The sequence below is a fragment of the Muntiacus reevesi genome, chromosome 12 (assembly GCF_963930625.1).
Source record: "Muntiacus reevesi chromosome 12, mMunRee1.1, whole genome shotgun sequence".
NCBI lineage: Eukaryota > Metazoa > Chordata > Mammalia > Artiodactyla > Cervidae > Muntiacus > Muntiacus reevesi.
Window position 1 is genome coordinate 22,316,379 of NC_089260.1, and position 14,933 is coordinate 22,331,311.

The 14,933-nt window shown below is 39.8% G+C and overlaps 1 protein-coding gene across 2 annotated transcripts in view; it reads left to right on the top strand.

Moving 5' to 3' along the window:
• Nucleotides 1–5,813: 5,813 nt before the first annotated feature.
• The window catches only part of OXR1 (oxidation resistance 1), a 395,731-nt gene continuing 386,611 nt past the window's right edge, over nt 5,814–14,933 (top strand). The window contains exon 1 of one of the 2 annotated variants that reach the window (XM_065903644.1): nt 5,814–5,948. In XM_065903644.1, the coding sequence (XP_065759716.1) occupies nt 5,926–5,948 (23 nt within the window). In that variant the 5' untranslated portion in view covers nt 5,814–5,925. The remainder of the gene's footprint in view (nt 5,949–14,933) is intronic. The other variant, XM_065903645.1, reaches the window with a different exon arrangement.

Genomic DNA, 14,933 nt, shown 5'->3' on the forward strand with positions numbered 1-14,933 from the left:
TCCAGGCAAAAATACTGGAGTGGGGAGCCATTCCCCTCTCTAGGGGATCTTCCTGGTCCAGGGATTGGACTTGGGCCTCCTGCTTTGCAGGCAGATTCTTTTCCAGTATTGCCACTTGGGAAGCCTCAATTATCAATGGTCACTATGATTTTTTTTTGTTCAAATATTTTATTTGTATGCAGTCTACATTAAAATGCAATTCTCTAGTTTTTTTTGTTTGTCTGTTTTTTTTTTTTTTTTTTAACAAATCCACGTTTATTATAAACTTATTGAAATCCAAGTTGATAGTGCCTGCAGGTAAAGTAGATTAAGAAAACATTGCCGTTTTTAACAATATTGCCAGCAGCTTAGGAAAATTTTCTGAACTTTAAGGACTAAAAACAAGACTCTCTCAAAGAAAAATTGAACCAGAGTTCGACTGGCAAGGCCAATTTAATTCAAGACTGTTTCAGTAGAGGCGGGACTTCCCTGGCGGCTCAGAGGGTAAAGCTTCTGCCTGCAATGCGGGAGACCTGAGTTCGATCCTTGGGTTGGGAAGATCCCCTGGAGAAGGAAATGGCAACCCACTCCAGTACTCTTGCCTGGAGAATCAGGAACCTGGTAGGCTACAGTCCACTGAGTCACAAACAGTCAGACATGACTGAGTGACTTCACTTTCTTTCTTTCTTTAAGTAGAGGAGAGAGATGGAAATCACCTCTGCTGAAACAAAAGGCAGAAAGGTTTTTATGTGCTGTGGGTGAGCTAGTAGAAAAGCAGTGGAGGTGTTGTGGAGGTAGGTCATTGTGATCAGGCATCTTTGTTGATTGGTGTTTATGGAAGTTAGACTTCTGTCCTCCCACTGAGAATGGGGAGTGGAGCAATATCTCCTTTTAGAGTTACATTTCAAAGGGTTGGTTCTTAGGTACTTAGGAAGGGCCTTCCTTGGTTGTAAAATTGGCCAGAGACTGGAAGAAGATTTACATTTCAAAGAGGCAGAGAATGAATTTACATTGGTAGTTTTTCTAAGAATGAATTTACATTGGTAGTTTTTCTAAGAAAGGGCAGGTCAGGGACCCATAGTCAAAAAGAAGCATGTCTAAGGTTTAGTCAGGCTGAAGGCTGTAGTGGTTGATTCTTTACTTATGTCAAGTTGGATCACACGCACTGATGATATCTGACTTACAAAAGCAACAGTTTAGTTTGAGTTGATCTAAAATACTGGATCTAATTTCTTTACATGTTATTTCTTCATTTTGTAGAAGCAAACAACTCTGGAACTGTGGTCTTTTCTCACTCTAAAACAGACTTAAGAATGGTTTTATATGTATTTACATAAGTATAGTGTATATATGTATGTGTGTATCAAGACAGGTTAAAAATTAAAGTTGCCAAAAATGGAAAAATGGATTGGTGTTACAAAAGCAGACCTCAAGGCCCAAGGCCTTATATAGTTGTTAAAGACATGTCATAAATTTGCTTCAGAGCTTCCCATAAGTTAAAGCAAAGAAATAAGCATAAATTGCAATAATGCCATGTGTTGTTGAATTGTTGATTTTGTTTAGTCACTAAGTCATGTCCAACTCTTTGAGACCCCATGAACCATACCATGCTAGGCTTCTCTGTCTTCCACTATCTCCCAGAGTTTGCTCAAATTCAGGTCCATTGAGTCGGTGATACTATCTAACCATCTCATCCTCTGCCGTTCCCTTCTTCTTTTGCTTTCAACCTTTCCCAGCACCAGGGTCTTTTCCAATGAGTCAGCTCTTTGCATCAGGTAGCCAAAATGTTTGAACTTCAGCATTAGTTCTTCCAGTAAATATTCAGGGTTTCCTTGCAGTCCAAGGGACTCACATGAGTCTTCTCCAGCGCTACAGTTTGAAAGCATCAATTCTTTGGCACTCAACTTTCTTTCTGGTCTAACTCTCACATCAATATGTGACTATTGAAAAACACATGGTGATTTAGTCGCAAAGTCATGTCTGACTCTTGCGATCTCATGGACTCTAGCCTGCCAGGTTCCTCTGTCCATGGGCTTCTCCAGGCAAGAATACTGGAGTGGGTTGCCATTTCCTTCTCCAGGGGGTCTTCCTGACCCAGGCATTGAACCTGGGTCTCCTGCATTGCAAGCAGATAATTTACCAACTGAGCTATGAAGGAAGCCAGGAAAGAAAAAAAAAAAAAAAAAAAAGCTTTGACAATACAGATCTTTGTGGGCAAAATGATGTCTCTGCTTTTTAATATGCTGTCTAGGTTTGTCATAGCTTTCCTTCCAAGAAGCAAGTGTCTTTTAATTGCCTGCAGTCACTGTCCGCGGTGATTTTGGAGACCAAGAAAATAAAATCTGTCACTGCTTCCACTTTTTCCCCTTCTATTTGCCATGATGGGACTGCATGCCATGATCTTAAATTTTGAAAGTTCAGTTTTAAGCCAGATTTCTCACTGTCCTTTTCATTCTCCTAAGAGGATCTTTAATTTTGCTTCACTTTCTGTGATTAGAGTGCTATCATCTGCATACCTGAGGTTGTTGATATTTTTCCCTGCAATCTTGATCCCATCTTGTGATTCATCCAGTCTGGCATTTCGTATGATGTACTCTACAAATAAGTTAAGTAAGCAGGAAAATAATATATAGCCTTGATGTACTCCTTTCCCAACTTGGAACCAGTCTGTTGTTCCATGTCTGGGTTCCAACTATTGCTTCTTGACTTGCACATAGATTTCTCAGGAGACAGGTAAAGTGGTCTGGTACTCTCATCTCTTGAAGAATTTTTCACAGTTTGTTTTGATCCACACAAAGATTTCAGCATAGTCAGTGAAGCAGAAGTAGATGTCTTTCTGGAACTCTCTTGCTTTTTCTGTGATCCAAAGGATATTGGCAGTTCAATCTCCAATTCCTCTGCCTCTTTGAAACCCACCTTGTACATCTGGGAGTTCTTGATTCAGGTACTGCTAAAGCCTAGCTTGAAGGATTTTGAGCATCATTTTGCTATAATGTGAAACAAGAGCAATCGTAGAGTAGTTTGAACATTCTTTGGCATTGCCCTTCTTTGGAATTGGAATGAAAACTAACTTTGCCAGTCCTGTGGCCACTGAGTTTTCTAAGTTTTCTGACATTTTTAGTGCAGCACTTTAGCAGCATTATCCTTTAGGATTTGAAATAGCTCAGCTGGAATTCTATCACCTCTGCTAGCTTTGTTTGTAATGATGCTTCCTAAGGCCCACTTCACTTCACACTACAGAAGATCTGGTTCTACGTGAGTGGCCACGCTATCGTGGTTATCTGGGTCATTAAGACCTTCTTTTATAGGTCCAATATGTATTCTTGTCACTTCTTCTTTATCTCTTCTGCTTCTGTTAGATCCTTACCATTTCTGTCCTTTTTCTTGCCCATCCTTGCATAAAATGTTCCCTTTATATCTCCAAGTTTCTTGAAGAGATTTCTAGTCTAATCATTCTATTGGTTTCCTCTATTTCTCTGCATTATTGAATAGAGATCAAGCAAACCATATTGACAGAAACCAGAAATTTAGAACAGTAGTTTTTCTGGTGTTGAAAACTGACACATTTTTCCACTGAATGCTTGCAAGAGCAGTATTTTTGTGCTGACTAATATTTTGCTGAACCTAATAGCTGATTTCACAGGCCTGTTTTTTGCTTGTTTACTCATTATTTTCTTTAATGATGTCCCTCAGTGCAAACTCTTGGCAAAACCCCAAAGTATAATTCAGTAAGCATAATTTAGTTAGGTATTAAAATAATAACATCCAGATATATTATATTTCTCTAAAGATAGAATTAAGAATTTCTAGAAGGATGAATTGTGTCAGACAGTATTACATACATTTTGGGGGGAGAGGAGAGGGGCCATAACCAAACCCTTGATAAGACTCAGTGAACATAAATTACGAGCGTTTTCAGTTACCAGTTTGAGGAGGAGAATGTAAAGTTCTTATATCCTTAGTAAACATAAGCCCCCATATATTTTAAAAATTAACCATGGGCAGGATGGACTTGAAACCTTCTTGGCTTGCAAGATGATTTAGGATATAGACTTTCTAGCTGCTTACTTCACTGGCAGTCAGAATCTCTTACAATTAGAATATTAGAATTATGGTACTTTCTCTATTCCCCTATAGCTCCTTGTATGCCTTTGAACATACAGAGCAATTTTTAGAGAGTATTTTATTTTTTATATGATGGTTTCTGTGTTAGACAGTGAATTCTTTCTGAGCAAAGACTGTATTTTATTAATCTTTGTGTCCTTAGTTCAGGCTTGGTAAATAGTAGGGCCAGAAAACATTTTTTTGAATCTATGAATGATTTAAGAAAACTGAGGAAGCTTGATATTTAAAATTATGTGTAAAATATGTAAAATTACCCATGAACATGGATCAGTTCCAATTCCCCTCTGTCCCATGTTTGCCACTTTGCAGTAGGTATAACATCATAAAGTATTGGGGGTAAAGATCACAGAATCTCAAACATGATGGCAGACAGTGCTAATTTTCTCTCAAGGCCCACTCCGCCCACTCCACTTGCTTTCTGATAGACACCTTGGTTTGTGGCTAAACAGAAGACTGTCTGGAATAATGGCTGCGTTTTCTAGTCTTCCTTAAACTAGGAATGGTCATCTGACTACATTCCAGCCAATGAGATGCAAGTGGAAATTCCATGTGTAAATCTTAGGATGCATCCTGCTTTCTCTCGTCCTGTTTTCTGCCACCTGGACCCAGACCCACTCCCTGGAGTCAGCAGCCACTTCGAGCATGATGGGGAACCATCTGTTGAGAATGGTGAAACAAAAAAGGAGCCTGCATACCTGGTGTCCATGAAGTTGCCATATCCACCTTGGCCTTCTTGAGACTCAAGATTGGTTTCTATGAGAAAGGGATAAATTCTGCCTATTCTGTCACTTTAATTTTTTTTTTTTTTGAAACTTGCAACAAGATTTGGTGGTATTAGTATGGGACATATTTTCTTAGAAATCTTTCCAAAAATCTCTTAATAGTGGCCTAGAAGCCCCACTTCTGTATTCCCATGCACTCTGTATAAATTTTTCTTGCCCTATTTTATTATAATTATCTTTTTTGTATTAAACATTTTTGGTGGCAGAAACAATATTTTATTCATGTGCCGTTTTATTCATGTGTCTGTATTCCTGAGCTCTACCTAGGATAGCCTAAACATAGTATATGTTCAATGAATATTTGTCAACAGATTTATGGCCTGAACTAATGAAATAGCCTAACGTAGCACCATGGAGTTAACTGTACCCTAAGAAAATTTTGGTTCAAAATCATAGAACACTGTACACTGTAAATGCTCCAAAAAATGTGTGGAAATGTTTGTTACATAAAAACACACTGGTTATCTCCCATGTGTTGTTCAGTATAAATTCTTATCTGTTCAGATGTAGTAATGAATGATTTTTTTAAATTAAAACTTTGGATATAACAACAATTTGTGCCCAGGAACTCTTTTTTTTCAGTATCTTCTATGAGCTAATCAATATCTTGATCTTTTTTATCTCAAGTGTATAAAACTGATTTAGAGCACATAATTGATTGAAGGATTTTTTCCCTAAAGGGAAATAAATTCAGTGTCTCTAAAATACAGTCTGTTCCCTCTGTATTTTCTGCTTCAGAGAATTAACATTTTATTAATCTTTCAATTTATTTTCCAGAAAAAGCATTCATTCAGTTTATCACAAACTTGGTTTAATTTTCTTTGGTTTATGAGAGTCTTACATTTGAACTAGGTACTCAAGATACTGTCTTCTTCCTTTTCTTTCCAGGTTTTCTCAAACTGTGAGTAACTAAGTGGTTTGTGCATCATTGTGGTAGCAAAGCTAAAGTTCCTGACGGTCTTGTCTACTTGACCTACTCATCCCCTACTTTGAAACCAAGAGAAGACTGTGCCACAAGACTCCTCCAGAAATTGCTGCAATGTCTGTAACTAATTTGTCATGGTAAGTGAATGACTACCTAACTTTAAATTCAAATATACATATATCATGAAACAATATTTTATAAGTTCTGCAGTCAGAACTCAGAGAGAGAACTTAACAATTCAAGAGATTGTTGTCCTATGTCAGGATGAAGGAAGCAACCTGGAATTAAAGGTTTGACACTTTCAGCACCGGGGGATCTGGGGCCTCTGGGAAGGGTTCAAGCCTGCCGCTGAGTTCCAGTAACATCCAGTCCTTTCTTTCTCTCACACTTAGGGGAAGAGAAGGATGGGAATAAAATGGGCTTTCAAGGTTCCTCTCTGCTGTCATATTCCCAGATTCAGGTCTCATAAGCTGTTAAGGGTTGGCTCTAAGGGTGGGATAGACATTTTCTCATCAATACTTTCCTTCGGGCCTCCTATTTCAATAGATCTACCCAAATTAAATAGAACTTAAATATGGAAAAGAAACTTCTTTTATAGATTCATATCTCTAAATAGCTGACATTCGGAATAATCTTTGACTTATACTTCATTTAAAAGCTGTGGTTTTTAAAAAGCATGAAGATATTTTTCTGGCAAATAATCAACAACTTTCCTATGGCAATGAAGAGCTGTACTAGCATGGATGAATTTGATGGCATTTTATTGAACTTTGGATTTTTCTTCTGTAGATAAAGATCTGGATAAGTGATACTATACAAATTCACAGTATTCAGTATATGAATGTCAGAAAAATCTGGTAATCTTTTCTGTTTCCTTAAGAGCCCATCTCATCCTTGTCTTCAATTTGTGCTGGCAATATAGATAGCCTCAGATTAAAGACGAGTTTCTGCAGTTTAACTGTGTGCATTTGTTTTTAGTTAAGTAAGCAATTTCTTTAGGCAGAGCATAGGATCATTTGTTTAGAGTTGTTTCTGAAGGAACTATTTTTAAGGATGCCTTAGAATATATTCTTTGATCCCTACTAGGTGCTAAGTATTTCAATTAAAAAAAAATTGAAGTTGAAATATCTTCTGTAAAAATAAATGAAAAAGTATTTCAGGGGTGAATTATTACTATAAAATATTTACTTTTATATTCTGATGAAAATAAAGTTATCATTAAAATTTAAAAATTAAACAGTTTCTAGACAACTTGTAAGCCCCTTCAATCGCCTAGGAGATATTAAGGACACATGTATTTAAAAGAATTATACCCCAGGGGCTTCTCTGGTGGTCCAAGGGTTAAGAATTCATGTTGTAATCCAGGTGATACCAGCTTGATCCCTGGTCTGGGAGGATCTCATCTGCTGTGGGGCATCCCATCAGCCACGTGCCACACCTACTGATCCTGCACTCTAGAACCAGCGAGCTGCAACTGCTGGTCCCGTGTGCCTAGAGCCCGTGCTCAGCAACAAAAGGAGCCACCGCAGTGACAAGCTCATGCAGAGCCTGAGCTTTCTCACAACTAGACAAAGCCCACGCACAGCAACAAAGACCAGCAGAGCCGATAGATAAATCCATATTTTTTTAAAAAAAGAATTAAACCACCTGGCAGACGTGTGTGTTGGAGTTGAATCCTCAAAACAAAAATTGCATGCCAAAGAAAAAGAGGAGGAAAGGAAGAGAACAGAGAAGGGGGAGAAAGAAGAGGTGGCGGGGGAGAGAAAAAGGAGGTGAGGCTGGGGAAATAGAAGATGAGTAAGAAGCAGGAAAGGGAGAGGGAGATGGAAACACAGATATAATTATCGCATCTCAAGACAGGCTGTGGTGTGGCCTGCTTCGCAGCGTCAGGACGAGACTGACGCCAGAGCCTGTCCTTGGTTTGTCCCTCAGTTAGATGCCTTGATCTGAGGTAATGTTTTGATGGGGCGCAACCCAAAACACAATGAACTCCTCACAAACAGAGATGGTGTCTTGTGGATTGTCCAGAGAGGCTCTTAGAATTTAGTGGATGTTCTAGAAATGTGTGCTGAGTGAATGAATGGAAAAAAATGCAAAGCAGGTAATTCAATAGCAATAATGTTTTTATTTGAAAAGAGAATTTAAAATTGTGAGAGTATCTTATAGAATTCATATGTCTGAAATTTGTTAGAATTCTTTCCATGTTGAAAGTTCGAACTTTACAGAAATAATTCTTGGATGTTTTCATGCGACGATCCCCTTAATTCTGGCTACAACAGGTGTTCCACGTTAGATTTTATAGTAAACTCTTAATTTGTCTTACCAGTGTCACCGTTTCATAACAATTATGTGCAATTTGGCGCTTCCATTCTCCTCTTAGAATTTGGGCTCCTCACATACTGGCGAGTATGGAAAGGAAATCTAAGGTATGCAAAGCAAGTCATTGATTTATTTCACTGAAACCCGGTTTATTTATTTATTTTTCTGTTCTTTTTGGCCATACCCCATGGCATGTGGGATCTTAGTTCCCCAACCAGGAATCAAATCTGCACCCCTGGCAGTGGAAGCACAGATCACCAGGGAAGTCCCTACACCCAGTTTAGAAATCATTAATCTTCTTTTTCACATTAACCTTTGTGAATCATCCATATGTCCTAACACTTCTAATCTACAATTTGGGAAATATTATCTTATAAATATTTGAATATATATAGATGCAGAGTAACTCATCAATTCTCTATGGGAATTTCTCTCAGAGCTATATTAATTTAGTGCAATAGGGTCTGGCTCTCTGTTTTGAAATCCAGAAACTAAGACATGAAAATATTGACTGCCATCGGAAAATACACTGGGTTGCTAGACTACTAATTGAAAATAAGATATGTGTATAACTTTTAAGGGTGCAGACTGCTTGCTTTGGCCTGAGGAGTGCGTCCTCTAACTGTTGTAGAAAGCTATCTGGGAACCTAAATCAGACGTTTGGCTGAGGTCGCATCATCACGGAAAGGAGAGTTACATGCTTCCAGTGTTTGAAGGAAACAGAGTTGGCATGCTGGTAGGATATGCCCGACACTAAAGGATGTGACTGCCAGACGCCACCATCTGTTTCCCAGGGCAGCTTCTTCATGGCTAGGAGTTACAGCAACACTGTCAGTGTTCGTCACTCTGCTTCTTCTCTTCCAGGTCTGCTGGACTCTGCTTGGCTTGACTTTCTCATTAGTATTAGCACTGGGCTTATAGCCAAAACTTCCTTCAATCTGTGAAGTTTGCTCTGCCTACTATGATATTATGCGTATCTGACCATAACCATGTCTTGATTTTAAAATTTACCTCTGAGGATTAATGGGAGAAGGGATGCCTAATTGTGTTCCCTACATGTAACCTAGGGATTTAGAAAATATAGGTTAAGATACTTACATTCATATTTACAGCTATCCAAGCAATACTCCTAGCTTTGAAATACAAGTATAAGAAAAATATCTTTTTACATGTTAAAATCAAAATGACTTCTTTCTCTAGACGTTATATGTGTGAACCTTGAAAAAAATATAAAATAATTTGACCCTTTCATGCAGAATCTCAAAGAGAAATACAGTGTAGGAAGGTTCCAAGTTTATGAGCGACTCTGCAGTGTTAGGGCCTCCCTCGTGACTCAGGCAGTAAAGAACCTGCCTGCAATACAGGACACCCAGATTCGATCCCTGGGTTGGGAAGATCCCTTGGAGAAGGAAATGGCAACCCACTCCAGTTTTCTTGCTTGGAGAATTTCATGGACAGAGGAGCCTGGCGGGCTACAGGCAGGGGTCTCAGAGAGTCGGACACTACTGAGTGACTAACACTTTCACTGTTACACAGTGTCAGAAAGAGTGGTGGGAATTGGTTATAAGTCACACAGGGACATACAACAGATGTTTCATGAACCCTCGTCTTGTCTTTAGTAAATAATTACGAGAGGGAGACAATGATGGAGTTGACACTGGTTGAGACAGAGACAGAGGGATGTACAGAATCAATTGCAGTCATCCATGGACAGGTGAGAGGGGTCAAGCTATGATCTGAGGGGAAGAATGGTTGCTGGTAGCCATCTATGGGGTTGCACAGAGTCGGACACAACTGAAGCAACTTAGCAGCAGCAGCTGAGATAATTAGCAAGAGACATGAGGAGGCAGGAAGAATTGAAAAAGGGTCCTGTGTCTGTAGCACAAAGGGGGAGATGGTACAATGCTGAGGGGTGCTTGGAAGGACTATCAGTGCTTCCTTTTCTGATAATCATCCTGAATTCTTCCTTTCAAAAATATTTTTAAAAGATGTGTATCTATATATGTGTGTATATATACATATATGGTGCTGCTGCTAAATCGCTTCAGTCGTATCTGACTCTGTGCGACCCCATAGACGGCAGCCCACCAGGCTCCCCCGTCCCTGGGATTCTCCAGGCAAGAATACTGCAGTGGGTTGCCATTTCCTTCTCCAATGCATGAAAGTGAAAAGGAAAAATGAAGTTGCTCAGTCGTGTCTGACTCCTAGCGACCCCATGGACTGCAGCCTACCAGGCTCCTCCATCCATGGAATTTTCCAGGCAAAAGTACTGGAGTGGGTTGCCATTGACTTCTCCGATATACATATATAACATATATAAATATTTTATATGTACATATATGTAATGTTTTTAAACATGTAATTTTTACAATATGCAATCTAAGTAAATATTATCAAGAATGAACATTTGCATGGCAGTTACCATGTACTAAGCACTTTTTTTAAAGATACTTTGTCTGCATACTCCTCCCAGCAACCATCTTAGGAATGTAATATTGTTATTTACATTTTTACAGATGGAAGTGAGGTGCAGAAAGTTAAGTAACTTGCCAATATGATACAGTCGCTAAGTAGCAAAGTTAGGAAGTGAAGGTGGACAGCCATTTGATTCTTCTAACCACTAAACTACCCGTGTAAAACCCAAAACCATCAGTTTCAAAACAATATCCTAGCTCTGTGCTTGTGGCTTCAAGCCAAGGGCCCTAGTTGCCATCTCCAACCAGAATGTTCCCCTTAATTTCCTCTGTAGAGATATCCTGAAGCCTCTCCAGGAAGGAAGGGAGTGTGTGGACTGGGAGCACTAGCAGCATTAGCAGTAGTTTGGAAGGTAGGACTTGGGGTCAGGGAGTGAGCCCCCTTATTTCAAGGAGTGGTAAGGAGGTTGTTGCTGGCAGAAACTTAATTGAACTTTCAAAATTCTGTAGAATGAGCTACCTAAACTACTAAATATAAACCTTAGTTCTATTTGTTATGTTATAGGCTAGAAATTGTCCAGTTTTCAGCATGATACAAAAGAAGCACAACAGAAAGATACCAACCCTTTGCTGTAATTCAACTGATGTGGCTGTCCACTTGTCCATCTCATAATGACCCTCCACTACTAAGTCTGATACTCTCTACTCCCCCAGCCCTCTTGTACTCTCAGCCTCCATTATTTTCATGTTGCTGCGCATACATGGGCCAGTATTTAGAGAGCGATTCCAGGAGTGGCTCAGCTAACTTCGCCAAATGACACCTTTTTTACCCCAAAGTATGTTTCAATGTGTAAATGCCTACACACCGGAGTTTTTGTCCCATGTTATCTTAAAGACTTTATGACGTCCAGCAGAGGTAAAGGTAATTCAGCTAGAGCCAGGTAGTGGAGGACAGAGGACAGTGGATGAAAGTGACAAGCCATGTAGGCAGTCAGAATCTGTGGAGCATCTGTTATGTGCCATTGCCATGCTCTGTGTTAAACACAGGGAAGTGTTGGTGAAAAGCAATGACTGGTCTTAAAGGAGCTTGCGTTTGGCCGGGAAAACTAACTGAGGGTGACCCTAGAGCAGCACAGGTTCAGGTTTGAGCTGCTCAGTTCAGTCGCCCAGTTGTGTCTGACTCTTTGCGACCCCATGGACTGTAGCACACCAGGCTTCCCTGTCCATCACCAATTCCCAGAGCTTGCTCAGACTCATGTCCATCAAGTCGGTGATATCACCCAACCATCTCATCCTCTGTCTTCCCCTTCTCCTCCTGCCTTCAATCTTTCCCAGCTTGAGAGTCTTTTCCAATGAGTCAGTTCTTCGAATCAGGGGGCCAAAGTATTGGAGTTTCAGCTTCAGCATCAGTCCTTCCAATGAACACCCAGGACTGATCTCCTTTAGGATGGACTGGCTGGATCTCCTTGCAGTCCAAGGGACTCTCAAGAGTCTTCTCCAGCACCACAGTTCAAAAGCATCAATTCTTTCATGCTTAGCTTTCTTTACAGTCCAGTTCTCAAATCCATACATGACTACTAGAAAAACCATAGCTTTGACTAGACAGACCTTTGTTGGAAAAGTAATGTCTCTGCTTTTTAACATCCTGTCTGGGTTGGTCATAGCTTTTCTTCCAAGCAGTAAGTGTCTTTTAATCTCATGGCTGCAGTCACCATCTGCAGTGATTTTGGAACCCAAGAAAATAAAGTCTCTCACTGTTTCCACTGTTTTCCCATCTATTTGCCATGAAGGGATGGAACCAGATACCATGATCTTAGTCTTCTGAATGTTGAGCTTTAAGCCAACTTTCTCACTCTCCTCTTTTACTTGCAACAAGAGGCTCTTTAGTTCTTCTTCACTTTGTGCCGTAAGGGTGGTGTCATCTGCATATCTGAGGTTATTATTATTTCTCCCGGCAATCTTGATTTCAGCTTGTGCTTCCTCCAGTCCAGCATTTCTCATGATGTACTCTGCATATAAGTTAAATAAGCAGGGTGATAATATACAGCCTTGACGTACTCCTGTCCTGATTTGGAACCAGTCTGCTGTTCCATGTCCAGTTCTAACTGTTGCTTCCTGACCTGCATACAGATTTCTCAGGAGGCAGGTCAGGTGGTCTGGTATTCCCATCTCTTGAAGAATTTTTCACAGTTTGTTGTGGTCCACACAGTCAAAGGCTTTGGTGTAGTCAATAAAGCAGAAGCAGATGTTTTTCTGGAACTCTTGCTTTTTATGTGATCCAATGGATGATGGCAATTTGATCTCTGGTTCCTCTGCCTTTTCTAAATCCAGCTTGAACATCTGGAAATTCATGGTTCATGTACCGTAGAGCTGCTCAGGTTCACTTATATGCAGATTTTTTTCACTAAATATTTTGGCCTTCAATATATGCAGATGCACAAACTGCAGGTGTAAGGGCCACTGTGAGACTTGCGTGCACAGGATTTTGGTATCCTTGGCAGGTCCTGGAACCAATCCCCCACAGATACCAAGTGACGACTGTAATCAAATAACTGATTTAATGTGATACATGCTCTAAGAGGATGCCCAAGGTGTTTTGAAAATCAAAATGGAGATTTATTTTTTCTGCTTGGAAATAAGTGACTTAGTTTTCAGAAATATAAATGCACCTCTTGCATTTATTTGTAAATATAAAGAACTAGACTAATTACAGAGTCAAACACTATAGAAAATTACAAAGCAGAAATGAAAAGTGAACTGAATCCTACCATTCATAGAAAGCCACTGTTATAAATGCTGAGATATAGTCTTGCCTACATACACTCACATCTTTTTTGAAAAACGGACTCAAACCATGCATGATCTTTTGCCATCTTCTGTTTTCACTGAATCATTTCTGAAGTCGTCCCTCTCTTCGATGGATATAAGGTGACCCCATCACATGTACAGGCTGGGGAGATTGTATGGCACTGTTGTATGCTCAGCCGTGTCTGACTCTTTGAGACCCCATGGATGCAGCCTGGTCGGCTACGGTCCATGAGGATTCTCCAGGCAAGAATACTGGAGTGGGTTGCTATGCTGTCCTCCAGGGGATCTTCCCAACCCAGGGATCGAACCCAGGTCTCCCGCATTGGAGACCAATTCTTGGCAGTAGTGTTATTTATTTCACCCATGCAGGTAGGAATTTCATATGTTTAATAGTTTTTTTTTTTTTTTTAATTTTACTCTTGTAAGTACTTCTCTTGAGATGAAATTTAATCAGATATTGCTAGGTCACAAGGTACTGGGTTACGAGGTACTACACCAATCAAGCAAGGCTCTATCTTATTGCTGCTCCTGGAGTTGCAGACCAGAGAAGGCAATGGCACCCCACTCCAGTACTCTTGCCTGGAAAATCCCATGGACGGAGGAGCCTGGTAGGCTGCAGTCCATGGGGTCGCAAACAGTTGGACATGACTGAACCACTTCACTTTCACTTTTCACTTTCATGCATTGGAGAAGGAACTGGCAACCCACTCCAGTGTTCTTGCCTTGAGAATCCCAGGGACGGGGGAGCCTGGTGGGCTGCCATCCATGGGGTCGCACAGAGTCGGACATGACTGAAGTGACAGCAGCAGCAGCAGGAGTTGCAGACAGACATCAAGGTTATGGAGAAAATGTGAGATTTCTGAGAAAGTTCTTGTCAGCTCAACTCCATTTTTATTTTAGAAAAGCACTCATCATATATGGTAATCCTTTCACCAGATGTAGTCCCTCATATACATTGAAAATGTGCTGATAGTTGTCAGAGAAGTATTTTCTTACAGTTGACCAGTAGAATTTTATCAAAAGTCAACAAACTGTTCTATCACACATACTCATAGATTGGAAATATGACAAAAGTCTGAATTGTGTGAGTTACTGATACATTGACTAAATTTAGAAGTGGTAAATGGTCTTTATTGGATATGCCAATAGTATAAAATGCTACTATGAATGTTGTTAGGTTCAATAATGCTATAATAAGAGATTAAAACTAGTTTGAATTATCTTCTTTATCCAGATACAGTGTGTTAGAATCCTAGAATTGAGAAAGATATAAGATCTTGTTTGTCAGGTTATTGACATTATTTATAATATTTTTATCTCAGTTCTTCTCTAATAAGTAGTGAAGAACTGTGTCATTTTATCTTATTCTTTGACACTTGCATTTAGGAGAAAAAATATTCTGGAGAGATGGAGCAGCCTGTTTATTCTAAGGCGGGGGAGAAGGGGAATAATTAGGATCTTTCCTCAAAAATTGCCTTAGCCACTCTTCTGCAAACTTCTTATCCTATTTACATTGCTAAATGGTAGGCTCTCAGGGACAGGATCTGCAGTGGCAGAGAAAGTAGAGACTTGAATTGTCTC